Genomic DNA, 26543 nt, shown 5'->3' on the forward strand with positions numbered 1-26543 from the left:
TAGTGTTTCGTATTTTATTTTTTTGTCCACCAATTCTCTTCTTTTTGTTCTATCTTCCCTTGTTGATAGTTCTTTTTCTGTACTTATTATTTCCCTTTCCCTCTGTTCTATTTCCCGATTGTAGTCCTTTTTCATCTTAGTTACATAACTTATTAACTGCCCTCTGATGAAGGCTTTCATTGCATATATAAATTCATTGCAAATATAAATTTGTCTTTCACTGATTCTGTATTTATTTCAAAGTACATTTTAATTTGGCGCTCAATAAATTCTCTAAAATCCTGTCTTTTAAGTAGCATGGAGTTTAATCTCCATCTATATGTTCTTGGTGGGATGTCCTCCAGTTCTAGTGCTAATAACAAGGGTGAGTGATCAGATAACAATCTAGCTTTATATTCCATTTTCCTAACTCTCCCTTGGATATGGGGTGACAACAGGAACAGGTCAATCCTTTAGTATGTTTTATGTCTACTCGAATAATATGAGTATTCCTTTTCCTTTGGGTGTTGTCCCCTCCATATATCCAAAAGTTGCATTTCCTGCATTGATTTAACCATAAATTGGGCTACTTTGTTCTTTCTGCTAGTCTTTTGTCCAGTTTTATCCATCTTTGAATCCAAATTAAGGTTTAAGTCCCCTTTTATTCCCCTGCGTATCTACAATCTTCAAAAAGATATCTTGCATAAACTTTTGATTCTCTTCATTAGGTGCATATATATTGACCAAATTCCAGAGTTCTGAAATATCTGACACTTTAACATTACATATCTCCCTGCTGGATCTATTATTTCCTCCTCTATTTTGATTGGTACATTTTTATTGATTAATATAGCTATACCTCTGGCTTTTGAGATATATGATGCTGCCAATACGTGCCCTACCCAGTCTCTCCTTAATTTCTTGTGTTCCACTTCAGTTAGATGCATTTCCTGCACGAATGCTATATCTATTTTTTCTTGTTCCTGTCAATTTAATAGCCTCTTCCTTTTGATTTGGTTATGTATTCCATTAATATTTATAGTCATATAGTTCAACATGGCCATCTCATACTTTCTTTATATCTCATTTCCGCTTCCTCACCACCAACTTTTCTCCCCTTTTCCCCATTTCCATTGCTCAGTTTTCTTTTTTTAAACGCACTGTATGACAACACTTCTAAAACATAAAATATTTCAACCATTCCCACATCTAAAATTCCCTTAACCCTAAGTGTTCCCCCTCTTCGAGTCGCCCCTTGTCCCTTGCCGGGCAACCACAACTCCCTTCTCCATTTGGACTGTTAACCCATTCGCAAGTGTCAACTGATTTCGCAATGACTGTTATTCTCTCCCACCCAACCCCCCCAGAAAAGACTTTTTATCTTCACATTACAACAATGCTCCCCCTCATTTCTTCTCTTTTTCTTTTTATGTTTTATTTTTTTAACCCCTCCTCTTTTTTTCCCCCTTCTCCCTTACTTCCCTTTTCTTCCCTCCTTTAGTTCTTATACATTATTTTTACTTCTTTATATGTAGTTTGTTGTCATTCTTTGTTCTTGTTACATCTCTTAATCTCTCTTTCTGTCTTGCAGGCATTCTGCAAATTCTCGTGCTTTCTCCGGATCCGAGAACAGTCTGTTTTTCTGCCCCGGGATAACTATTTTAAGCACCGCTGGATATCTTAACATAAATTTATAGCCTTTCTTCCAGAGAATCGATTTTGCTGCGTTAAACTTCTTCCTCTTCTTTAGGAGCTCAAAACTTATGTCTGGGTAGAAAAAAAATTTTGACCTTTGTATTCCAGTGGTTTTTTGTCTTCTCTAATTTTATTCATTGCCTTCTCCAATATATTTTTTGTTGTCATGGATCTCAGAAATTTTACTAAAATGGATCTTGGTTTTTGTTGTGATTGTGTTCCCTTTCTATTTCCATTCCTTCCTGCATTTCTGGAATTCCCAGGACTTTTGGGATCCATTCTTTTATAAATTCTTTCATATCTTTGCCTTTTTCATCTTCCTTAAGGCCCATTATCTTCATATTGTTTCTCCTATTATAGTTTTCCATTATATCCATCTTCTGACCTAACAGCTCCTGTGTTTCTTTAACTTTTTTGTCACTTTCTCCAATTTTCTTTTTAAGTCGTTCACTTCCATTTCTATCATCATTACACGTTCTTCCACATTTTCTAATCTTTTCTCTACATCTGTTATGACCAGCTCTATTCTACTCACTTTTTCTTCTGTACTTTTCATTTTTCTTTTATTTCACTAAATTCTAGTGTCAACCATTCTTTTAATGCTTTCATTTGTTCTTGAAAATTTTTTTTATCTATGTACTGTCCATTCATTTTACCTCCTATTTTTCTGTGCAGAGCTTGGTGTTCTTCTTCTTCTTCTTCTGTGTCTGCTCGTGGGCTTGTGTCTTCTATTTCCTTCCTTGTATCTGTGTCTCTTCTGACTTTCTTGTTGAGCTGGTTGTCTCAGTTTGTTGGGGTTTTTGTTCCATGGTTTCTTGATGTTGGTCTTCTTCTTCTGGGCTGGTTATCTGTTGTGTCTCTGGCTTCCTTTTTTCTTTCTCACCCCTCCCGTTCCTGTGGCTTTCTTTATCTTCCAGCTGGGAGCCCAGCTGTTGGGTCTCTCTCAGCTGTTGGTGCTGTGGAGTTTCACTCCACAGCTGGTCCCTGCTCCCGTCGGTATTCTCCTTGTCGGGCACATCGCGCATGCACGATTCCTCATGCATGCGCAGTTGCACACCCCTGTTTGGCTCCAGAACAGGAGTGTGGGTATGACAATGGCTCTGTATACGCTAATCTTTGTGAGGTTTTTCAGTTGGTTGTTTTTCCAGACTCTTTTGTGTAGTCTTCCAAAGGCGCTATTTGCCTTGGCGAGTCTGTTGTCTATCTCGTTGTCGATCCTTGCATCTGATGAAATGATGCAGCCGAGATAGGTAAACTGGTTAACCGTTTTGAGTTTTGTGTGCCCAATGGAGATGTGGGGTAGCTAGTAGTCATGGTGGGGAGCTGGCTGATGGAGGACCTCAGTTTTCTTCAGGCTGACTTCCAGGCCAAACATTTTGGCAGTTTCCGCAAAACAGGACGTCAAGCGCTGAAGAGCTGGCTCTGAATGGGCAACTAAAGCGGCATCGTCTGCAAAGAGTAGTTCACGGACAAGTTGCTCTTGCGTCTTGGTGTGAGCTTGCAGGCGCCTCAGATTGAAGAGACTGCCATCCGTGCGGTACCGGATGTAAACATTGTTGAGGTCTTTCATGGTTTGTTTCAGCATCATGCTGAAGAAGATTGAAAAGAGGGTTGATGCAGAACGCAGCCTTGCTTCACGCCATTGTTAATGGAGAAGGGTTCAGAGAGCTCATTGCTGTATCTGACCCGACCTTGTTGGTTTTTGTGCAGTTGGATAACCATGTTGAGGAACTTGGGGGGGGGGGGGGGGGCATCCGAGGCGCTCTAGTATTTGCCAAAGCCCTTTACTACTCACGGTGTCGAAGGCTTTGGTGAAGTCAACAAAGGTGATGTAGAGTCCTTTGTTTTGTTCTCTGCACTTTTCTTGGAGCTGTCTGAGGGCAAAGACCATGTCAGTAGTTCCTCTGTTTGCGCGAAAGCTGCACTGTGATACTGGGAGAACATTTTCGATGACACTAGGTATTATTCTATTTAGGAGAATCCTAGCAAAGATTTTGCCTGCAATGGAGAGCAGCGTGATTCCCCTGTAGTTTGAGCAGTCTGATTTCTCGCCTTTGTTTTTGTCCAGGGTGATGATGATGGCATCACGAAGGTCCTGAGGCAGCTTTCCTTGGTCCCAGCAGAGCATGAAAAATTCATGCAGTTTGGTATGCAGAGTTTTGCCGCCAGCCTTCCAAACCTCTGGGGGGATTCCATTCATACCTGCTGCTTTGCCACTTTTCAGTTGTTCAATTTCCTTGGTATGCAGAGTTTTGCCGCCAGCCTTCCAAACCTCTGGGGGGATTCCATTCATACCTGCTGCTTTGCCACTTTTCAGTTGTTCAATTTCCTTATATGTCTCTTCCCAGGTGAGGACCTTTTCCATCTCTGGCCTTAAGGGCTGTTGAGGGTGCTGGAGCAGGGCGGATTCTTGGACTGAGCAGTTGGCTTAGAAAAGAGATTGGAAGTGTTCTGACCACGGTTGAGGATGGAGATCTTGTCGCTGAGGAGGACTTTGCCGTCTGAGCTGTGCAGTGGGCTTTGGACTTGGAGTGAGGGGCCGTACACAGCCTTTAGAGCCTTGTAAAAACCCCTGAAGTCGCCAATGTCCGCGCTGAACTGGGTTCGTTTGGCGAGGCTAGTCCACCACTCATTTTGGATCTCCCAGAGTTTGCACTTGCTGACACCATGCTTGCCCAGGATTTCTGGCCAGGTTTCTGAGTCTTTACCGACGTGAGCGTTGAAGTCGCCAAGGATGACAACCTTGTCGGCTGTAGGGGTGCGTTGAATGAGGTTGCGCAGATCAGTGTAGATCTTGTCCTTTTCTGCTTGTTCTGCCTGGAGGGTTGGAGCATAGACACTGATGAGGGTGATGCGACGCTTGTTTTGAAGGGGGAGTCGCATGGACATGATCCGGTCCGAGTGGCCTGTCGGGAGGTTTTCGAGTTTGGAGGCAATGGAGTTCTTGACCATGAAGCCTACACCAGAGAGGCGTCGTTCATCCATAGGCTTGCCAGACCAGTAGAGTGTGTAGCCCGCGCCATGTTCTTGGAGGCTGCCTATATCTGCAAGGCGGACTTCACTGAGAGCGGCTATGTCGATGTCAAGTCTGAGGAGTTCATGTGCGATGAGGGCAGACCGACGTTCAGGTCGGTGGCTGTCAGCCTTGACTAGCATGGTTCTGATGTTCCAGCATGCTAGCTTGAGTTTGTGAGCATCTTTTGAGGGGGAGGACTTGGAGGGGGAGGACGTGGACATGTCCTTTTAGGTCATGTCTTTTAGGTCTTGATACCTTTTAGGTATCACAGTCATAATTGCATTTGAAAAAGATTTCGATAGAGAATGAGTTTCCATTTCCTGTTTCAATACCCCCATAAAAGGAGGTATTAATAAATCTTTAAATTTCGTGTAAAATTCAGGTGGGAAAACATCCTCTCCTGGTGACTTATCACTTTGCAAAGAATTAAGAACCTCAACAATTTCTCTTAATGTAAATAGACCATCTAAACCTTTCCAATCCTGACAATCCGAAACAGGTAAACTAATCTTAAACAAAAAATTATCGATTTTAACTTCATCAGTATCAAACTGAGATCTATACAAATTAAAATAATAATCTTTAAAAGAATTATTTATTTCTTGAGGTTTATAAATAATCTTCTTAGAATTCTTTTTAATAGCATTAATTGTTATTGTCTTCAATTGCCAAGCCAAAACTTTGTGCGCTCTTTTCCCCAATTCATAATACTTTGGTTTCGTTTGCTCAATTATTTTTTCAGTTGTATAAGCCTGTGTAGAATTATAATAAAAGTTCTATTTTATTAAATGTTTAGGAAGCAGCCTTATTTACCTTCCTTTTCTGCACTTCTCCAGAGCCTTCAGCTCCTTACTGTACTACAATAACCAGAACTGTGCAGATCATTTCAAATATAGCCTAACCAAAGTTTTATACAACTGCAACGTCTTCCTTATCTTTGTAGTCAGCACTCTGACCTACGAAACCAAGTATTTACTTAGGTTGCCATTTTTAGGGTTTGATGGACTTGACAGTATCCTGCTATTCACAGTATGCTTTTCCAAAGTGCAATCCCTTAACCTTGTCTGTATTAAGCTGCATTATCCAGTTCTCAGCCCGTCATTCTAATGTGTCTATATTTTGCTGTATCCTTTGACAGCCTTGCTCACTGTCCACTATCTGCCTCTCAAAAATCAGGGTTAAATGGAAAGAATAAGCTACCATCTCAAGATTCAATTTATTTTCATAGTAATAAAACAGTATCCTATAACATGAAATTCCTTTTTGCCTGGTGCAACGCAGACAGATTCACCACCGACAGAAATTGCCTAAGTGCCTCTTACATTTCTTACAGCCAGACTTGCAGACAGAGAAAGAAGCAAAAGAGAGTCTCCCCCACCACCCCCCCCCGAGTCGCTGAGTGTCCATAGATTCACCTCCAGTGCTTCTGCAGCCTCCACAATCACCCAGAGTCCAGTCCAAACCATTGGTGACCCGAGCTCCAGAACTGAACCTCTGACATGGTCAGGAACCTTTCAGCGTCCTCGGCACCTCCCACATCCCAGTTCCAATACCTGGTACTCCTCTGGCCAGTTCAAGCCAGTCTCCAGTAGTCCACAGCTCAGTGGACGTCTCCTGACAGCAGTCTCCAGCAGTCCGCAGCTTCTGTGGGTTTCTCAGCTCGTTGCCAGCTGCCCACCGCTTGCACTAGTTCCTCAGCCGCAGAGCCTCCTCACTGGTCTATCTCTGTGGTCACAGTCACATGGGTCATCTACTGCTTCTTCTCAGACGGGGGGGGGGGGGGGGGCAGATGGTCTTCCCAACCTGTGGTGCCCTGCTCCAGTCCCCCATTTCCCTGACTCTGCAGCCGCTCGTGGCTGTTGCCGATTAATAGGTGCCACCATATTGAGCACAGATCCTAAGGTCATGGGACCTCAAATAAAACCATTGTTGGCTCCCTCAATGGGCCATTCTAAGCCTGCGCAGAGCTGATGGCAGTTGATTGGGTGGCTGGACCCCATGGGAGGGCTGCAACTCTTGCTTCCCATGGGTCTGCACCAGCTGCCACTACAGCGGCTCCGGCAGTGTTGCCATCAGAGGACAAATGTATCAAGTGAGACAGTCCTACTAAGACAAATTTTTGATGATTGGAAGGTGGTCCAGCAGCCAAGGTCCAATACTTTCTCGAACATTCCAGTGGCTATCTGTGCAATGCTTGTTCATTCTCCATGTGACTGTGGAATTTTTCTAGGTGCTCAGCTTCCTCCACCCTTCCTCAGGCTTGTTGGAAGATAAATTTATTTTTTGTAAATGCAAATTGCCCCAAACATAAGGGTTGATTGGAGAATTTTGAGTAAAGGGCAGAGAAAAACAATGGAAGAATAAATGAAAGGGAAATAACTGGAGAAAAGGAATTGTTTGGAAAGATGGCATAGTCAATTGCTGAATAGCCTCCAATATTTTATGAATATGAAATATGGAACTATTGGAAGGAATAAGAACAATGCATAACCCAAATCTTTGCCATAAAAATGAATACATGAAATCTATGAAATAATTTTGAATTAATCTTCACTCGTCAGAATGGATCCATTGTATCCAGCAGGAATTGACTCCAACAGCTTGGAGAAAAGAGCCCATAGCTTTTTTAAATTGAGATACATGTTTGGCTGAAGCAAGTAAGAATTTCAGCACCTATGTATAATGTTAATGATATTGATGATTGGAAGGTGGTCCAGCAGCCAAGGTCCAATACTTTCTCGAACATTCCAGTGGCTATCTGTGCAATGCTTGTTCATTCTCCATGTGACTGTGGAATTTTTCAGAGGGGCTGTTAAAATGAGGATTGCCTTTCCACTCCATTAACCTTCACATTCACTGCAGCTTCTCTGCAATCAACACGTTCCTGTCTTCTTGTTGCAAATATTTGTCTCTATTTGTCTCCTTCCTCTTACACATCCCCCATCCCACTGGTCTTCAGCCTTCTTTCACCTGACACAGCCGTCACTGACTGCACTATTGTCCTGTGACAATGTCCTTTGGTTCTCCTTGCTTCACCCAGCCTCCAACCATTTTCTCTGCCATGTAAAAATTATTTCAATTCTCATTTACTCAGTTCTGATAATGTTTATTCTCTTTCTCCTTTCGACAGACCCCGCTGACTTACTAAATAATTTCAACATTTTGATTCATTTCAGATTTCTAGATTCTGCACAACATTCAATTTCAGAAAGGACAAAAGATCTTGCCAAACCTATCTAAGCAATTGGTCAACATATTTTAAAATTAAAAATAAATGGCATGTTATACTATTAGAATTGCTGGCATACTTCCATTCGGCTGAGGTCCAGTGTCATCGGTTTTTGCTGCTTTCTCTTCCCCAAGGATACAAATTTCTTCTAATTCACAGGTTTCAGACAATTCATTTCCACTGCTTTCAGTTGATGTACTGCTTGAAGTTAGACTGCCTACAAATTCTCCAGTACTGGTTGATGAGGTGCTATATCAAAACAAAGTTGAGTTTTACTGTTTGTAGATTTTGAGCATGCACACACATACATTGTCCCACTGGAGCTTTCTTAAATAGCACAAATTTGCCATGAAAATAGATTGTGTGGTGCTGTTTTTAAGTACAACATCTAATGTATCAATGAAAAAAAATCCTGATCTAGTGTCACAAATAGTGCATTTTCCAAAAATGGAACTCTCAAAAATATTTGACCTGGCACAAGATATTCCTTCATGGTCAAAGGGTTGAAAGTTTTATCATGATTTTAAGTATTGTTAGTGAATAGTCACCATTGCAACTTGTGCTGTTGGCAGAAATGCATACACATCACATGTATAGGTTAAAAACGACTTGCATACATATTCTTGCAAACTAACCAGTGAATATTTTTTTATGAATTCCATAAGTGTTTCCTAGTAACAGCTAATTTCAAGGTTAGCTAGCTTTGCATGTTTAAAATAAACATTCACTCTGAGTTTGCTTTTGTACTGTTTTAGAACCAGGGGAGCATAGAGACAGTCCAGATAATTCTTTCAACTGTTCTTTAGTATGTATTAATGTATTAACATTTTATTGTCCATTTTAAGTAAAGTTTTAACTGTTTTAACATAGTTCTTATTGCATAAAGTTCGAATAAACACTGAAAAACTCTACCAACATCAGAATGGACTTTTCATTTAATGAATCAAAACAATGGAATCTCCATACTGTCCAAGTGATTAGAAAGGAAACAAGTCACAATATCACAGTATATTAAGCCACTTGGCATGTAATGGGTTAGGAAAAGTACTACAGGTTTAACATTTCAAGCCGATGAAGTCCAAGTTTATACAGCACTATAATATCTCTCATATAACACAAAATGTAGGTAAACTAAAGTCATGGACCTTGTAAGGTAAACAACAGGGAAGAACTTATGAAGCTTCAATGCTGGAGGTTTCTCTTTCTTCAGAATAGTTGGACAGGCTCACTGGAGATTGAAGCTCTCCTGCAGAAACTCAGGTTTGATGAATGTTCTCTCATTTATTCCCAATTCCTTCATCCTGCAAAAAGCAGGACTCGTAGAGATTAAGCAAAAGCAAAAACTTTGCAAGCTTGAACATATTATACAGTTCTTCATTGGAGTCCTTCACTCAGTATTGGAAGAGCTGACAAAGGAGGAGAGAAAAATGCTGAGATGGGAACCAAATTCACAATGGAAGCCACGTCATTCACTGTTAAGGACAACATGTCCAGGCTTGCCATCAAATGGTTTCGCAAACATGTGCTTTTATTTTCATTTGAAAAGTCTCCCTTATTTTCTTAGAAAATCACAATGACCTCAAGCACACTGACCTGAATTGTATGACCTTGCCTAACTTATCAGGTGAGGCACCACAAAGTATGCAAGAATGTCCGTAGTTAAGTGCTACACTAGTGTCACTTATTTCTGCAGAATGGAGAGTGTTATGTGCCAGCAAGGAGATCAATCTGAAACAGAAATATAGGAAATAGGAGGAGCAGAAGTCCAGTTTCTGCCATTCCATACGATTTGGCTGATCACCCAAATGCAGTAGCAAGGAATTGACAAATTAACATAAAAAAAGCCCCTGAGTTCCAGAGAGAATGCCAAATTTGGCATCACTGACAAGATATAAGGAGCAACTGTTGATAGATGTTTATCGCTGGAAGGTTTTTGTTGCCCCCCCCATTGGGATTGTACAGGGCTCATTGCTCTGCCCTTTGTTCCATACTGTATGTCAATGATATTTCAAAAAGAAATATCTAGATTCTGCAAAAAGGTCTCCGTGGTTAATAGTGAGGAAGAATGCTCCAGAATGCTGGAAGATATAGATGGCAGAGTTATTTTGGCAGCAAAGTGGCAATGGTATTTAATTCAGAGTCGCACAAGTCATTTGTGGAGCCAAAGGAAGTACACAGGGAGGATACCGAGATGATGATAGAACAAAGAGATCTTTTGTTTGTATCCATAAATCAACAAGGTTGCTAAAAGGCTAATTAAGATGTTTTTCTTTATTAGCTAAGATACAAAATATAAAAGAAAGTTTATACCAGAACAATGCATATTAGTTAGACCAGTTAGTACTGTGGGGTTTGCTCACCACTTTACAGGAAAGGTTTGTCTATTTGTTGTGTTATTCATTTATTGGAATCTGGGCGATGCATTTATTGCCTATTCACAATCGATGTTGATAGATTGGTGAGCTGGCAAAATTCAAAAGTTCAGATTTATTGTTAGAGTACAATAATGACATCACATACAACCATGAGATTCTTTTTCCTACGGCCCCAGCAGAATTTCTGCTCATTGGTAGCTGTACCTTGTACTCAAGAAAAATACATATACAAAAGAGAGAAATGTAAATAAAGAAAGAACTGGAAACAAATTGCAATACAGAAAAAAGATCAGTAATAAATAATGTACAAAACAAGGGTCCCTATACAAGTCTCTGATCTAGTTTTTTAAAGGGGTCTGATGGTGGAGGGGTAGTACTTGTTGGTGCGAGTCTTGTGGCACCTAAACCTCTTTCCTGATGGCTGCAGTGATGTGGATCCTTGATGATTGCTGCTGCTCTCCAATGACAAAGTTCCATGTAGATTTTCTCGGAGGAGTTTTGCCTGTGATGAGTCCGCTACATTTTACAGTGCTTTTCCTCAGAGTTATTGGTGTCTCTATCCCAAGCTGTGATACATCTGTAGATGTTTGCCTGGCTCTCTGATGTCATACCGAAGCTTCGCAAACTCATAAGGAAGTAGAGGCGCTGATACGCTTTCTTCACAATGACATGAACATGTTGGGTTGAAGAAAGGTGCTCCGAGATAGGGACTCCCAAGAATGTAAATTTGTCACCCTCTCCATCTGTGATCCCCCAGTCACTTGATCGCACACCTCTAGTTTTCCCTTCCTAATGTCCAAAATCAGCTCCTTGGTTTTAGTGACATTGAGTGCGAGGTTGTTGTTACTGCACCATTCAATCAAGTTTTCAGTCTTCCTCCTGTACGCTGACTCATCTCCTCTTTTTATACAGCCCACTACTGTGATATCATCAGTGAATTTGTAGATGATGTTATTGTCGTACAGACCCACACAGTTATAGATATATAGCAAGAAAAGGGGGCCAAGAATGCTGCCCTATGGTTCTCTGGTGTTGATGGAGATTGTGGAGGAGATGTTCTTGCCAATCCCCACTAAATGGGACAGTAGGTGAAGAAATCCAAGATCCAATTACATAATGGAGTATTAAGGCCTAGGTCTTGGAATTTGCTGATCAATTTTGAGGGGATGATGGTGTTGAATGCTGAAATGTTGTTGATAAAGAGCATCTTGATATGTCTTTTCTGTCCAGATGTTCCAGGGTCCAGCAATGAAGTTTATTCCAGAATTTAGATTCAATATCAATCAAAGAACAGTGATACATTTTCAAATCAGAATAATAGAAACATAAAAAAAAAGGTGCCGAAGTAGGCCATTTGGCCCTTCAAGCCTTCACCACTATTCAATATGATCATGGCTGATCAGTACCCGGTTCCTGCCTTCTCCCCATACACCTTGATCCCCCTTAGCCACAAGGGCCAAATCGAACCTACTCTTAAATATTGACAAGGAATCGGCCTCAACTACTTCCTGTGGTAAAGAATTCCACAGATCCACCACTCTCAGAGAAGAAATTATTCCGCATCTCAGTCCTAAGAAACTTCCCCCTTATCCTTAAACTGTGACCCCTGGTTCTGGTTTGCCCCAGCATTGGAAACAACCTACCTGCATCTAGTCTGTCTCAACCCTTAAGAATTTTATATGTTTCTATAAGATCCCCCCTCAATCTTCTAAATTCCAGAGAATACAAGCCTAGTCTATCCAACCTTTCTTCATATGCAAGTCCTTCCATCCCTGGTATCAGTCTGGTGAATCTTCTCTGCACCCCCCTCCATGGTGAGGATGTCCTTCCTTAGATAAAGGAACCAAAACTGCATCAAGGCTCTGTACAGCTGTACCAGGATCTTTGTACTCCTGTACTCAAATCCTCTCATTATGAACACCAACATAGCATTCACCTTCCTCACCGCCTGCTGCACCTGTACGCCCATTTTCAATAACTGATGCACAGCGACACCCAAGTCTCCCTGCATCTTCCCTTTTCCTAAACACATACCATTTAGATAAGAATCCTCTTTCTTGTTCTTACCTCCAAAGTGGATAACCTCGCATTTATCCACATTATATTGCATCTGCCACATTTTGGCCCACTTGCCTAACTTGTCCTAATCACTCTGCACCCTCCTAGCATCCTCAACACAGCCAACCCCACTACCCATCTTCATGTCGTCTGCAAATTTTGAGATATTGCTATCTATTCCTACATCTAAGTCATTGATATATATTGTAAACAACTATGGCCCCAGATGGAGCCCTGCAGTTCCACACTAGTCACTGACTGCCATTCCATAAAGAACCCATTTATACCTACTCTTTGCTTCCTGTCCATTAACCAATTCTCTATTCACCTTAATACCATACCTCCTATACCATGCTTTTTAAGTTTGTACGCTAGTCTTCTGTGCGGAACCTTATTAAATCCCTTACTAAAGTCCGGATTACAACATCCACTGATTCTCACCTATCCACTCTACTGGTTACATCATCACAAAACTCTATTAGATTCGTCAGACATGATTTTCCCTTCACAAAACCATGCTAACTCCATCCAATGATACCACTACTCTCCAAATATATTGCGATTGCATCTTTAACAACTGATTCTAGCACCTTCCCTACAACCAATGTCAGGCTAACTGGTCTATAGTTTCCCAGTTTCTCTCTCCCTCCCTTCTTAAAGAGTGGGGTTACGTTGGCCATCCTCCAATCTTCAGGAACTAATCCAGTATCTAAAGAGGTTTGAAAAATTATCACTAATGCATCCACTATTTCCTGGGCTACTTCCTTCAGCACCCTTGGATGCAGACCATCTGGCCCTAGGGATTTATCCGCCTTTAATCCCTGCAATTTAACTATTACAACCTCTCAACTTACAATTATTTCCTTTATACCCTCCCTCACATTAGGTCCCCAATCCTCAACAATGCGCAACTTAGAAGAAATCTGCAGGTGTTGATGTTCCAATGCACTAATTCCCCTTGTCTATCTTGGTGACATGAGTTGGAGTTATTTGCAATATATGTTTATGTCTGAGATGAACAAATGTTCTGTATTACCTTTAAATTTTCAGATTATACTAAATTGAGCAGTAGTTTGAGCTGTGAGGAAGATCTAAAATGCTGCAGGGCAACTTGGACAATTTAAGAAAATGGACAAATGCATTGCAAATGCAATATGATGTAAATATATGTGAGGTGACCACTTTGCTAGCAGTAACAGGCAGGAAAATTTATCAACTGAATGGTGAGGCATTAGGAGAAGGGGAGGTGTAATGAGAACTGGATATCATGGTGCATCTGTCATTGAAGGGTAGAGTGCAGGTGCAGCAGACAGTGAAGAAAGTAAACGATATGTGGCCTTTATAGTGAGAGGCTTTAAATGTAAAAGCAGGGAAGTCATGGAGCAGTTGTAGAGGGCTTTGGTGGAGCCACATCTTGAGTATTCCCTAGAGTTTTGGTCTCCTAATCTGAGGAATCTTGCTTTTGAGGGGCTACAGCAAAGATTCACCAGACTGATACCTGGGATGGCAGAACTGACATATGAAGGAAGACTGGATAGACCAGGGTTATACTCAGTTGGATTTAGAACAAAGGGAGGGGATTTCTTTTGAAATGTAGAAAAATTCTGACAGGACTGGACAGGTTAGATGAAGGAAGAGTGTCACTGATGTTGGGGAAGTCTAAAACAAAGGGTTACAGGTGAAGGATAAAGGGGAAGCTATTCAGGACTGAGATGAGGAGAAACATCTTCAAAGAGTTATTGAGGCTGGTTCTTTGGATATTGAATTGGATGTGGCACTTTTGACCAAAGGGATCAAGTGGAATGGGGAGAAATCAGAAATAGGGTTCTACAGTTGCATGATCAGCCATGATCATCCTGAATGGTATTTCAGGCTCAAAAGGCTGAATGGCCTACTTCTGCACCTATTATCTGTTATTCTTTAACTCTTAAGTCTGGGGAATGCTATCAGAGAAACATCGTTGAGTAAGTGCACTGCATCTTTTTTTAAAAACAGGCTGCTGATCTATTGTGGCCTTTCTCGGGCAGTCTATTTCATTTTAAACACTCTCCAGGTGAACATTTTTTCCATGGATTCCCTCTAAAAAGATCACTTTAAAACCTGACTCAGCTACATCTACAATATAGAAAATCATTCTTACATCTATTGCCTCATAAAAGGAAGGGTGTGAATGCTTTGGAGAGGGTGCAGAGGTGATTTACCAGGATGTTGCCTGGATTGGAGAATATCCCATATGAAGCAAGCTTTTCATCTTTGGAGTAACAAAGGATGAGAGGTAACAATAGGTATACAAGATTATGAGGGTCCTAGATAGGGTGGACAGCCAGCACCATTTTCCTGGGGTGAAAATAGCAAATAACAAAGAACATCTGTTTAAGGTGAGTGGAGGAAAGTTGAGGAGAGATAAAAGAGCTATTTTTTTTTACTCAGAGAGTGGGAGGTGCCTGGAATGCATTGTCAAGGATGGTGCTGGAGGCTGGTACCTTCAGGACATTCAAAAGACTCTTGGATAGCCACATGAATGAAAAAAAAATAGAGGATTATGGGGGCGCGGTAGGGAAAAATTAAATTGTTATAAAGTAGGTATATGTAGGTCAGTACAACATTGTGGGCTGAAGGGCATATACTGTGCTGTATCAATGTCAATATCACATTGTAGACCTTGATTAGGTCACCCTTAGCCATCTTCTGTTCCAAAGTAAAGAATGTATTTGGTCTCTTCATATCTGGATGGTGACTATTAATTTTGTTACAGGTTATCCATGCTATCAATTTTCCTTTCCCTGAGGTTAGTTGCCAAGCCCATTCTTGCATCATTTTTGGATATTTTTAAAATCTTTTCCAATACTAGAGAATAAGAAATAGGAGCAGAAGTCAGCCATTGACCTTTATCCACCATTCAATAAGATCATGGCTGAACTGGCCATGGACTCAGCTCCACCTACCTGCCTTTTCCTCCATAACCCCTAATTCCCTTACCAAAGTTCTAACTGTCTCTTAAATATATTTAATGAAGCAGCCTCTTCCTTGGGGGACATTTAGAGGAAATACGCTTTTTTTAAAAAAACAAGAAGGTGACCAGTATATGGTGTGGTGTGAGGAAGTAAAAAATGATGTTTAAGGGCATTGAGAAAGGAACATGAACGTGTGGAAATGCTGGGAAATGGCTCATGTGTAGGGGGATGGGATTAGTTTGAATTGGCATCAGGGACAGGACACATATTGTGGGTAGAAGAGCCTGTTCTTGTGCTGCACTGTGACTGTTCAATGATTAAGGATGCAACATGTGTAATTCACAGAATCTGACACTACCACATTCCAGGAAGACTTTGGCTAACACTTATTTAATGCACACACAGCAAGGAGATGTGTCCCATCCAGATCACAGGATGTCTACCTAAAGTTCTGCCACCCTTTCTATTGTCATGGAGGGGTCTTGCAGAATACACCTTAAATGGAGAGAATTCAGCAGATTGCAAAAGTTAGTAATTCAGCACTCATCGTATTTGGTGAAGGATTACGTTTATTCTCAAATTTGGCTTTGTGTTTAGTTTTAATTTATAGATTGTGACATAATATATAGATATGTTTTTGGAAAATAAATTGGGAAAGATTTGTTAGAGTAGGTTACATAGATACACTTTAAAATAGATCTTATTTGAAATACTGGAGCTCTGCCCATGCTAGACATATTGGGGTCGTCTGGGCTCATAACATTTTATGAGGGAATCGTCTGTTCGGATTGAAAATTTGAGTTTTTTTGTGATTTATTAGTTAATTGGGTTTTTTTTCAAGCTAATTTAAAGCTTGTGTGTGGAAAGAAAGCAGTAATGGATGTTGATACATTTTTGTTACAACCATCACCTGCAGAGCTGTAGAGCAAGAGAAAAGAGGAACTGTTGGTTATTTCTAAGGCATTAAAACTAACTGAAGTCAAGCATTGGATGAGGAAAATACAAATACAGATGATTATAGTGAAATATTATATAGATGAGGGAAGATTTGTTGAGAAAGACAGATAATTTTCCAGAGGATAGATCTTTTGAGTTGCAATTGGAATGAGAGAAATTGAGGGTGGAAGAAAGAAGAAAAACGGAGGGTGAAAGAAGAAAAACAGAGACAATATGAGGCAAACCAAAATGAAAAACAAAAAGAGGCTGAAAAACAGAGGAAATATGAGGCCGAGGAAGCTGAAAAATGGAGGAAATATGAGTTAGAGGTGGCTGAAAAACAGAGGGAGGATGATGAAAGACAAAGAAAATATGATTTGGAAAAGATTGAAAGGGACAGACAGTTTCAATTAGAGAAGATAAAAATTGAGATGGAGGGAAGTAAGAGGATTGAGGCTGTAATTCCTGGGAGAGGTTTTTGGCTAGTAGAGAGGTAAATCTAGTTTCTCCTTTTGATGAGGGAGATATAGATACATATTTTCAGCTTTTTGAAAAAGTTGCCGAGAGCTCAAGATGGCCAAAATAAAATGGCCTCTTATGCTCCAAAGTGCATTGAAGGGAAAAGCACCAATTGTATACTCTAGTTTGACTACAGAGCAAGTGACAAATTATGATACTGTTAAGCAAGCAGTATTGAAAGCTTATGAGTTGATTCCAGAAGCATATAGACAAAAATTTAGGAGTTTGATGAAAACAAGGAACCAACCTTATCTGGATTTTGCTCTGGGAAAATCTGTATGTTTTGACTGTTGGTGTGCCTCAAAAGGAATAAATAACAATTTTGAAAGATTGAGAGAATTGATATTAATTGATTAGATTAAAAGGTGTGCTCCAAATGAGATTAAATTATACTTGGATGAGAGAGACATGGGGACGTGACGGCAAACGGCTAGATTAGCGGACGAATTTGCCCTAATTCACAAAGGTACATTTTAGAATAGTAGGCATTTTCAGAGAGTTAATGTGGAATAGATTAGTAAGCCTGTTCAGAGGGTTAATGTGGAATAGATTAGTAAGCCTGTTCAGAGGGTTAATGTGGAATAGATTAGTAAGCCTGTTCAGAGCAGACTAGTAAGCCTAAAATTAAGTCTGGAGAGAATGTTCAGAGAAAAGATGAAGGTAAGGTGGGAAAGGACAAAACTTCTGGATTTGTATGTTATTTTTGTGAGAAACTTGGTCATGTTATTGCAAATTGCCTAGTATTAAAAAAGAGATGAGAGAAGAAAGTTTTACCAGAAGCATGTATGGTAAAAGCAGATGTTCCAAACCTGGTAAGGGGGTCCTGGATGTTTCCAAACCTTTTGTGTCAGAGGGCTTGATTTCAGTAAAGGAGGGAGAATCACATGTTCCAGTTAAAATTCTTAGAGATACTGGGGCTGTTCAGTCACTCTTGTTGGAAAATGTTTTTTTAACTCTTGATCAAAGGACTGACACAGGGGAGACAACTTTCATTAAAGGTGTTGGAGGTGAAGGTAGAGACAATATCTCTTCACAACGTAGTGCTGAATTCAGAATTAAAGGAATTGGAGTAATTTCAAAGTTACCCATGCAGGGTGTCTAATTTTTCTTAGGGAATTATTTGGCAGAGGATAAATTTGGGTCAGTTTTGAGATTAACAAACCAGCCTAGTAAGGATGAGGTTGAAGAGGATTGTGAGATAGATCCTGCATGTGCTGTTACAAGGTCTTTGTCTAAGAAAATGATGAAAGCTGAAGAAGATCCAGTTGATAGAGACTTGCCCAGTGCTTCTGAAATAGTTTTGAAAGAGCAGGTTAATTGTGAGAGTAAGGATTTCTCTTTGTCAAGGAAAGAGTTAATTCATCAACAGAGGACAGATACAGATCTTATTGACTTTAGGGACAAAGCAGTAAGTGAACAGGAAATTAAAGAAATGGCTTGTGGATATTACTTGAAGGGTGAATTGTTGATGAGGAAATGGAGACCTCTTGATATTCCTGCTAATGAAAAGTGGAGGTGATTCATCAGGAGGTTGTTCCTAGAAATTACCAGAAGGAAATTTTAAATCTAGACCACAGTACATCTTTGGGTGGTCATCTTGGTGTAAAGAATACTATAAATAAAATTTTGAGATAATTTTTCTGGCCTAATTTGAGGAAAAATGTTGTAAATTGGTGCCAGACATGTCACTTTTGTCAGGTTGTGGGGAAACCTAACCAGTGGCTCCATTGCAACCTATTCCTGTCGTTGGGGAACCTTTCACTAGGGTTATTGTGGACTGTGCAGGTCCCCTGCCGAAAACTAAGTCTGGAAATCAGTACTTGTTAACAATTATGTGTAATACCATTAAGGAATATTAAAACCAAAATGGTGGTAAAGGGTCTGGAAAGATTTTTCACAGTTTTTGGATTACCTAAAGAGATCCAGTGTGATGAAGGATCTAACTTTATGTCTGGGTTGTTTCATCCATTGATTTTTGAGTTGGGAATAAAACAGATCACTTCATCTGCATACCATCCTGAAACTCAGGGAGTTTTGGAAAGATTTCATTCTACTCTTAAAAATATGATGAGGATTAATTGTCTGGAGAATGGAAAACATTGGGAGGAAGATATTCATTTATTGTTATTTGCAGCAAGGCTATGAAGGATTCATTGGGTTTCAGCCCATTTGAAATTTTGTTTGGACATCTGGTTAGAGGGCCTTTGATGTTGAAAAAAGGACAGTGGGTTAATGAGGATGTGCAATTGAACTTGCCTGATTATGTTTCTAAATTTAAAGATAGGTTAGAAAAAGTGTGGCCTTTGGCTCAAGAGAATTTAGAAATGGCTCAGGGTAAAATGAAGCATTTATTTGACAGTAAGGCTCGTGAGGAATTTTAAGACAGGAAGTAAAGTTATAATTTTGTTTCCAACACATGACAACCCTTTGAGAGCTAGATTTTCTGGACCGTACATAGTTAAATCAAAACTGATTGATGTTGTTAACACTCCAGATCGAAGGAATTAAACTCATGGTTTGTCACATAAATATGAGGATAAGGGTAGCAGAGAACAATCTGTATCAGAAGTGTTAGTTGTTGACAGGGATGAGGAAGTTATGGATCGTAAGATTATGGAAACAGAATCTTGTGAGAGTAACCTTAAAGAAACCATGGTTCCTGTGCACGTGTCTAACTCAGCAATTTTGGAAAATTTAGAGGAAAAGTTAGGCCATCTTAAGTCATAAGAACAGATGCAGTTGAAAGAATTAATTTTGAAATATACAGATTTGTTCCCTGATGTGCCAAAAAGGACATCATTGATTTATCATGATGTGGATGTAGGAGAAGCAAATCCCATGAAATAACACCCATATGGAATAAACATTCAGAAGAGTAAAATCATGGATCAGGAGGTGGAATATATGTTGAGAAATGATATTATTAGACCTTCAGACTCAGATTAGAGTTCTTGCATTCTGCTACTGAAACCAGATGGGACTGTTAGGTTCTGTACAGATTACAGGAAGGTTAATTCAGTAACTAAAACTGATTCTTATTCTATTCCGAGAATAGATGATTGTATTGATAAAATTGGAAAAGCTAAATTTCTGACTAAGTTGGATTTGTTGAAGGGTTACTGGTGTGTGACTTTAACTGAGAGAGAAAAGAATATTTCGGCTTTTGTAACTCCATGTGTCACCTTTTGGCATGAAAAATGCCCCTGCAACATTGCAAAAGATGATTAATTCAGTAATCCAAGGGTTAACACATACAGATGCTTATATTGATGACTTGGTCACAAAAAGTAACACATGGGAAGAATATCTAAGGGAATTGGACAAATTGTTTGCAAGATTATCCAAAGCGAACTTAACTGCTAATTTAGCAAAAAGTCAATTTGGAAATGCCACTGTAACATACTTAGGTTATGTAGTTGGCCATGGAAAAGTTGCACCTATTCAAGCTAAGGTGAATGCAATTTCTATTCCTAATGGCAAGAAAGCAGTGAGAAGGTTTTTAGGAGTGACAGGATATTATAGGAAGTTCTGCAGAAATTTTTCAGAGGTTGGTCTTCCTTGAACCAACCTTTTGAAGAAAGGGGAAAAATTTGTGTAGACTAAAGTTTATCAGACAGCTTTAGAAATTTTAAAGGTGATGCTATGCCATTGCATTTGACAGACCATTTTCTTTAGCAGTGGATGCCAGTGATGGAGCAGCAGATGCAGTTTTATTGCTAAAACATAATGAAATTGACTATCCAGTTGCCAACTTTTCAAAAAAATTCAATGTTCATCAAAGGAACTATTCCACTATTGAAAAAGAACTTTCTATAATATTTGCTCTGTAGAATTTTGACGTATATCTTGGTACTTCTCATGAACTAATTGTGATATTTACTGATGTGTCAGAGTGTGTATAACACACACACACACACACACACACACACACACACACACACACACACACACACACACACACACACACACACACACACATATTATATATATATATATATATATATATATATATGTTTTTGGCAGATAAATTAGAGGAGGTCACATACAAACACTTTAAAACAAATCTTATTTAAAATACTGGACCTCTACCCCATAGTAAACATATCGGCTCCAGAGCTTTTGCAAGAGCTTTGAAGAGTCCTCAAGTGACTTCACTAATGGATTGTTCTTTACAAAAGGCAACAGATGAAAGAGCATGTCAGTTCTGCCTTTGTCTGGAAAAGAACTTGCTGTTCTGAGAGGGTCATGTGGTTTTGCAAGCAGAGAGAGTCAAACTGGTTTTCTCTCAGAGAGACACACAAGATATCACTTGTACAGTGTTACAGTCAGAAGAAATAGCTGGGACTGGAACAGGACAAGCTGGCAAGCTTATGGAAAGCCAAGCTGCAAGACAGCCTGGTCAGTGCCCTTGTGGTTCATGCAAGAGGAGACGACTGGCTGTCGAATGTTTCTCTTGGAATAAGAGAAACAGAAAGGAACTCTGTGGTGACATGAAAGAAAGAGGTTATCATCTTGAGAACCCTGAAGGGGCAAGTTTTGTCAGCAAGACACTGAAGTGGCTGATTAAAAAAGAACAACAAATCTCTCTCTGAAAACCAACAAGAACCTTCCTGAGTGGTAAACATTTACCTTCAAGCACCAAAGCCTGGTGAACTTTATAAATGTTAAATTCTGTGCACAGTCTAAGAATTGCCTGCAACCAGTGAACTTGGAGGAATGAGAAGTGAGATTGAACTGTGAACCAAAGAACTTTTCTGAATTTACACACACATTACATACCTGTGCCCTTAGAATTAGAAGAGGGTTAAGTTAGGTTAGTTAAGTTAAAGTGTGATTGTGTTTTCATGTTTAAAGATAATTAAAAGCAACTTTTGTTTAAGTAACCATTTGTCGGTGAATATCTATTGCTGCTAGGTTTTGGGGTCCTCTGGGCTTGTAACAGTATCCACTGTTCACTGGATTGTCCACCTCTGGTTTTCCCTTCCTAAAGTCAACAATCAGCTCCTTTGTTCTGGTGACATTGAATGAGAGGTTGTTGTTGGTGCACCATTCAGCCAAATTTTCAATCTCCCTCCTTCATGCTGCTCATCACTCCTTTGTATACAACCCACTACCATGGTATCATCAGCATATTTGTAGGTGGTATCATTGTCATATTGAGCCACACAAACATAGGTGTAAAACAAGCAGAGCAGGGTGCAAAGAATGCATCCCCATGGGCTTTGGGACTGATGGAGATTGTAGAGATGTTCTTACCAATCCTGACTGCTTCTGGTCTGGAAGTGAAGGAGTCCAGGATCAAATTACACAGTGGGGTGCTGAGGTCCCGGTCTTGGAGTTTGCTGATTAGCTTTGAGGGGATGATGGCATTAAATGCCAAACTGCAGTTGATAAGGAGCATCCTGATGTATGTGTCTTTTCTGTCCAGGTGCTCCAGGGGTTTGGGTAGAGCCAATGAGAGAGCAGAGTAATGTCAGATGGAATTTAATTTTGATAATAATGAAGTGATGCCCTTTGGGAGGACCCATAAGAGTAAAACATCAACAATGAATGTAACATCCCAGGGAGTATTGAGCAACAGAGAGACATGCAAGTCCAAATTTCTCCAAAGATGGCATCATAGGTAAACAAGCATAAGGAGCTTTTACTTTCATTGACCAGGGCAATGAAATTATGTATAATGTTGTAAACATTGTTTACATCACCATTGGGATACAGTTTGCAGTTCTGGTCCCTACACCATGCAAAGTACATGATTGCACCATAGAAGGTTCAGAAGGGATTCACCAAAATGTTGAATTTTGATGGACTATTTCAGTTACGAGCAGAAATGGGGTGAAGGACCTGGCAGATCTACACAAAACTATGAGGGACATAAATAGACAAGATAATCGGAAACGTTTCTGCACAGCAGATGTCTACAACAAGAGAGCAAAAAACTTAGGCTAATGGTTAATAAAAAGGTGTTTAAAAGGATAATTTCTTCACTCTGAAACTGGTTGCAATCTAGAATTCACTGCTTGAGTGAGTTGTAGAATCAGATACTTTCCAACACTTACAAAGTACAGATGAGTGTTTCAAAATACAGTTAATATTAACATACACATCCTTTTGATGCTCCCTTCTCCTCACCAGAATTCAAGCATACACCCTGAGAGGATCCAAAGGTGCCAAATCATTTAATTATACCAGGCATTTTTTTTCCATCTTTCTCAGTCCATAAATATATTGTTTTATCTGATCTAGTAGATACCATTGATGATTCATCATTCACCATTCTTTCAAGCATTCAGTAGATCAGAATAGACTTTGTCTTAGATTCACATAATTTCCTCTGCTACTCAATTAAAGCCATCTTCACCTGTGACAGACTATTTTGAGGTGGTTTGGGAGGAATTGCTAGAGCAGGTTGCACATACACATTTCAAACACAGAATATTTGCAGGACTTTTGCAGGGTGGTTTTTTTGCAGAAAGAGCCACAAAGTTGCAGAACACAGCTTGCTTGGGAGAGCAGGTGATTGTTGCAGGAAGGGACAGAGCAGTTTTGCTCTCAGAGAGGGAGGGTATAAAACAGAGAGAGAGAGAGAGAGAGAGAGAGGAGACAGAAATCAGTTCCAGAAGGACAAAGCTGGCAAACTTGTAGAAGACTGTCTGGTCAAAGGAGAAGGCTGGCTGTCTGAAAGGTGATCTGAAAGAAGGAGGATCATCTGGAGAACCCAGAAAGGGGCAAGTTTCATCAGCAAGGCTGATTGGAAAGGAATCAGTTGCGGATGTCCTGGAAAAGGGATCTCTCTCTGAAAACCAGCAAAAACCCCGCTGAGTAGTAACCATTTGTCTGTTAAGCACCAAAGACTGGTGAACTTTGTTAATGCTAACTTCTGTGCACAGTACAAGAATTGCCTGCAACCAGTGAGATTGGACTGTGATCCAAAGATCTTTTCTAATCTTAAATATGCATTACACACACACCTGTGCTTAGTATTATAGGGGGGGGGGGAATTAAGTAGGTTAGGTAGGTTAAGTAAGTAGGTTAAGTAATAAGTTAAAGTTTAATTCTGTTTTCTTGTTCAAATATAATTAAAAACTACTTTTGTTTAAGTAACCCTGAGTTGTGGTGCATATCTATTGCTGCTGGTTTTTGGGGTCCTCTGGACTCCGTAACACAACATAAAGACATTTATGGGCACTGCTAATAACTCACCTTAAATTATTTTCATTGGAAAATTCTTGCAACCAAAAAAATGACTTGTTTTCAGTGCAGAATATTCTTTGTAAATATATTCCAGCCCTTGTCAATTATACCACTTTCTGCTGAAACATGAATATAAACCTTAATCCATTTAAACAAAATAGTTAATTCTGCCATATCACAACATTTAATTTCAACAGTTTAATCATTCTCATAGTTCTGACACCATTGGACTGGTGATCAGCCATGTTTTTGTTGTGTGGATTTCCATGCAATGGAAGAAATTAATAAGATGTTATGCAGGTACAATTAAAATATTAAATATTACCTGAATATTAAACTACAGGCAAAGATTATGGAAACAGAATCTTGTGAGAGTAACCTTAAAGAAACCATGGTTCCTGTGCACGTGTCTAACTCAGCAATTTTGGAAAATTTAGAGGAAAAGTTAGGCCATCTTAAGTCATAAGAACAGATGCAGTTGAAAGAATTAATTTTGAAATATACAGATTTGTTCCCTGATGTGCCAAAAAGGACATCATTGATTTATCATGATGTGGATGTAGGAGAAGCAAATCCCATGAAATAACACCCATATGGAATAAACATTCAGAAGAGTAAAATCATGGATCAGGAGGTGGAATATATGTTGAGAAATGATATTATTAGACCTTCAGACTCAGATTAGAGTTCTTGCATTCTGCTACTGAAACCAGATGGGACTGTTAGGTTCTGTACAGATTACAGGAAGGTTAATTCAGTAACTAAAACTGATTCTTATTCTATTCCGAGAATAGATGATTGTATTGATAAAATTGGAAAAGCTAAATTTCTGACTAAGTTGGATTTGTTGAAGGGTTACTGGTGTGTGACTTTAACTGAGAGAGAAAAGAATATTTCGGCTTTTGTAACTCCATGTGTCACCTTTTGGCATGAAAAATGCCCCTGCAACATTGCAAAAGATGATTAATTCAGTAATCCAAGGGTTAACACATACAGATGCTTATATTGATGACTTGGTCACAAAAAGTAACACATGGGAAGAATATCTAAGGGAATTGGACAAATTGTTTGCAAGATTATCCAAAGCGAACTTAACTGCTAATTTAGCAAAAAGTCAATTTGGAAATGCCACTGTAACATACTTAGGTTATGTAGTTGGCCATGGAAAAGTTGCACCTATTCAAGCTAAGGTGAATGCAATTTCTATTCCTAATGGCAAGAAAGCAGTGAGAAGGTTTTTAGGAGTGACAGGATATTATAGGAAGTTCTGCAGAAATTTTTCAGAGGTTGGTCTTCCTTGAACCAACCTTTTGAAGAAAGGGGAAAAATTTGTGTAGACTAAAGTTTATCAGACAGCTTTAGAAATTTTAAAGGTGATGCTATGCCATTGCATTTGACAGACCATTTTCTTTAGCAGTGGATGCCAGTGATGGAGCAGCAGATGCAGTTTTATTGCTAAAACATAATGAAATTGACTATCCAGTTGCCAACTTTTCAAAAAAATTCAATGTTCATCAAAGGAACTATTCCACTATTGAAAAAGAACTTTCTATAATATTTGCTCTGTAGAATTTTGACGTATATCTTGGTACTTCTCATGAACTAATTGTGATATTTACTGATGTGTCAGAGTGTGTATAAACACACACACACACACACACACACACACACACACACACACACACACACACACACACACACACACACACACACACACACACATATTATATATATATATATATATATATATATATATGTTTTTGGCAGATAAATTAGAGGAGGTCACATACAAACACTTTAAAACAAATCTTATTTAAAATACTGGACCTCTACCCCATAGTAAACATATCGGCTCCAGAGCTTTTGCAAGAGCTTTGAAGAGTCCTCAAGTGACTTCACTAATGGATTGTTCTTTACAAAAGGCAACAGATGAAAGAGCATGTCAGTTCTGCCTTTGTCTGGAAAAGAACTTGCTGTTCTGAGAGGGTCATGTGGTTTTGCAAGCAGAGAGAGTCAAACTGGTTTTCTCTCAGAGAGACACACAAGATATCACTTGTACAGTGTTACAGTCAGAAGAAATAGCTGGGACTGGAACAGGACAAGCTGGCAAGCTTATGGAAAGCCAAGCTGCAAGACAGCCTGGTCAGTGCCCTTGTGGTTCATGCAAGAGGAGACGACTGGCTGTCGAATGTTTCTCTTGGAATAAGAGAAACAGAAAGGAACTCTGTGGTGACATGAAAGAAAGAGGTTATCATCTTGAGAACCCTGAAGGGGCAAGTTTTGTCAGCAAGACACTGAAGTGGCTGATTAAAAAAGAACAACAAATCTCTCTCTGAAAACCAACAAGAACCTTCCTGAGTGGTAAACATTTACCTTCAAGCACCAAAGCCTGGTGAACTTTATAAATGTTAAATTCTGTGCACAGTCTAAGAATTGCCTGCAACCAGTGAACTTGGAGGAATGAGAAGTGAGATTGAACTGTGAACCAAAGAACTTTTCTGAATTTACACACACATTACATACCTGTGCCCTTAGAATTAGAAGAGGGTTAAGTTAGGTTAGTTAAGTTAAAGTGTGATTGTGTTTTC

The 26543-nt window shown here is 39.6% G+C and overlaps 1 protein-coding gene across 16 annotated transcripts in view; it reads right to left on the minus strand.

Moving 5' to 3' along the window:
- Positions 1-26543, minus strand: part of LOC138739018 (cilium assembly protein DZIP1L-like) — a 205379-nt gene that overhangs the window by 26071 nt on the left and 152765 nt on the right. For all 16 annotated transcript variants that reach the window (XM_069890355.1, XM_069890353.1, XM_069890358.1 and 13 more), the window contains one exon: positions 7999-8168. In XM_069890355.1, coding sequence (XP_069746456.1) covers positions 7999-8168 — 170 coding nt within the window. The remainder of the gene's footprint in view (positions 1-7998; positions 8169-26543) is intronic.

This window comes from Narcine bancroftii, chromosome 7 (genome assembly GCF_036971445.1).
Source record: "Narcine bancroftii isolate sNarBan1 chromosome 7, sNarBan1.hap1, whole genome shotgun sequence".
In the NCBI taxonomy this organism is placed as follows: Eukaryota; Metazoa; Chordata; class Chondrichthyes; order Torpediniformes; family Narcinidae; genus Narcine; species Narcine bancroftii.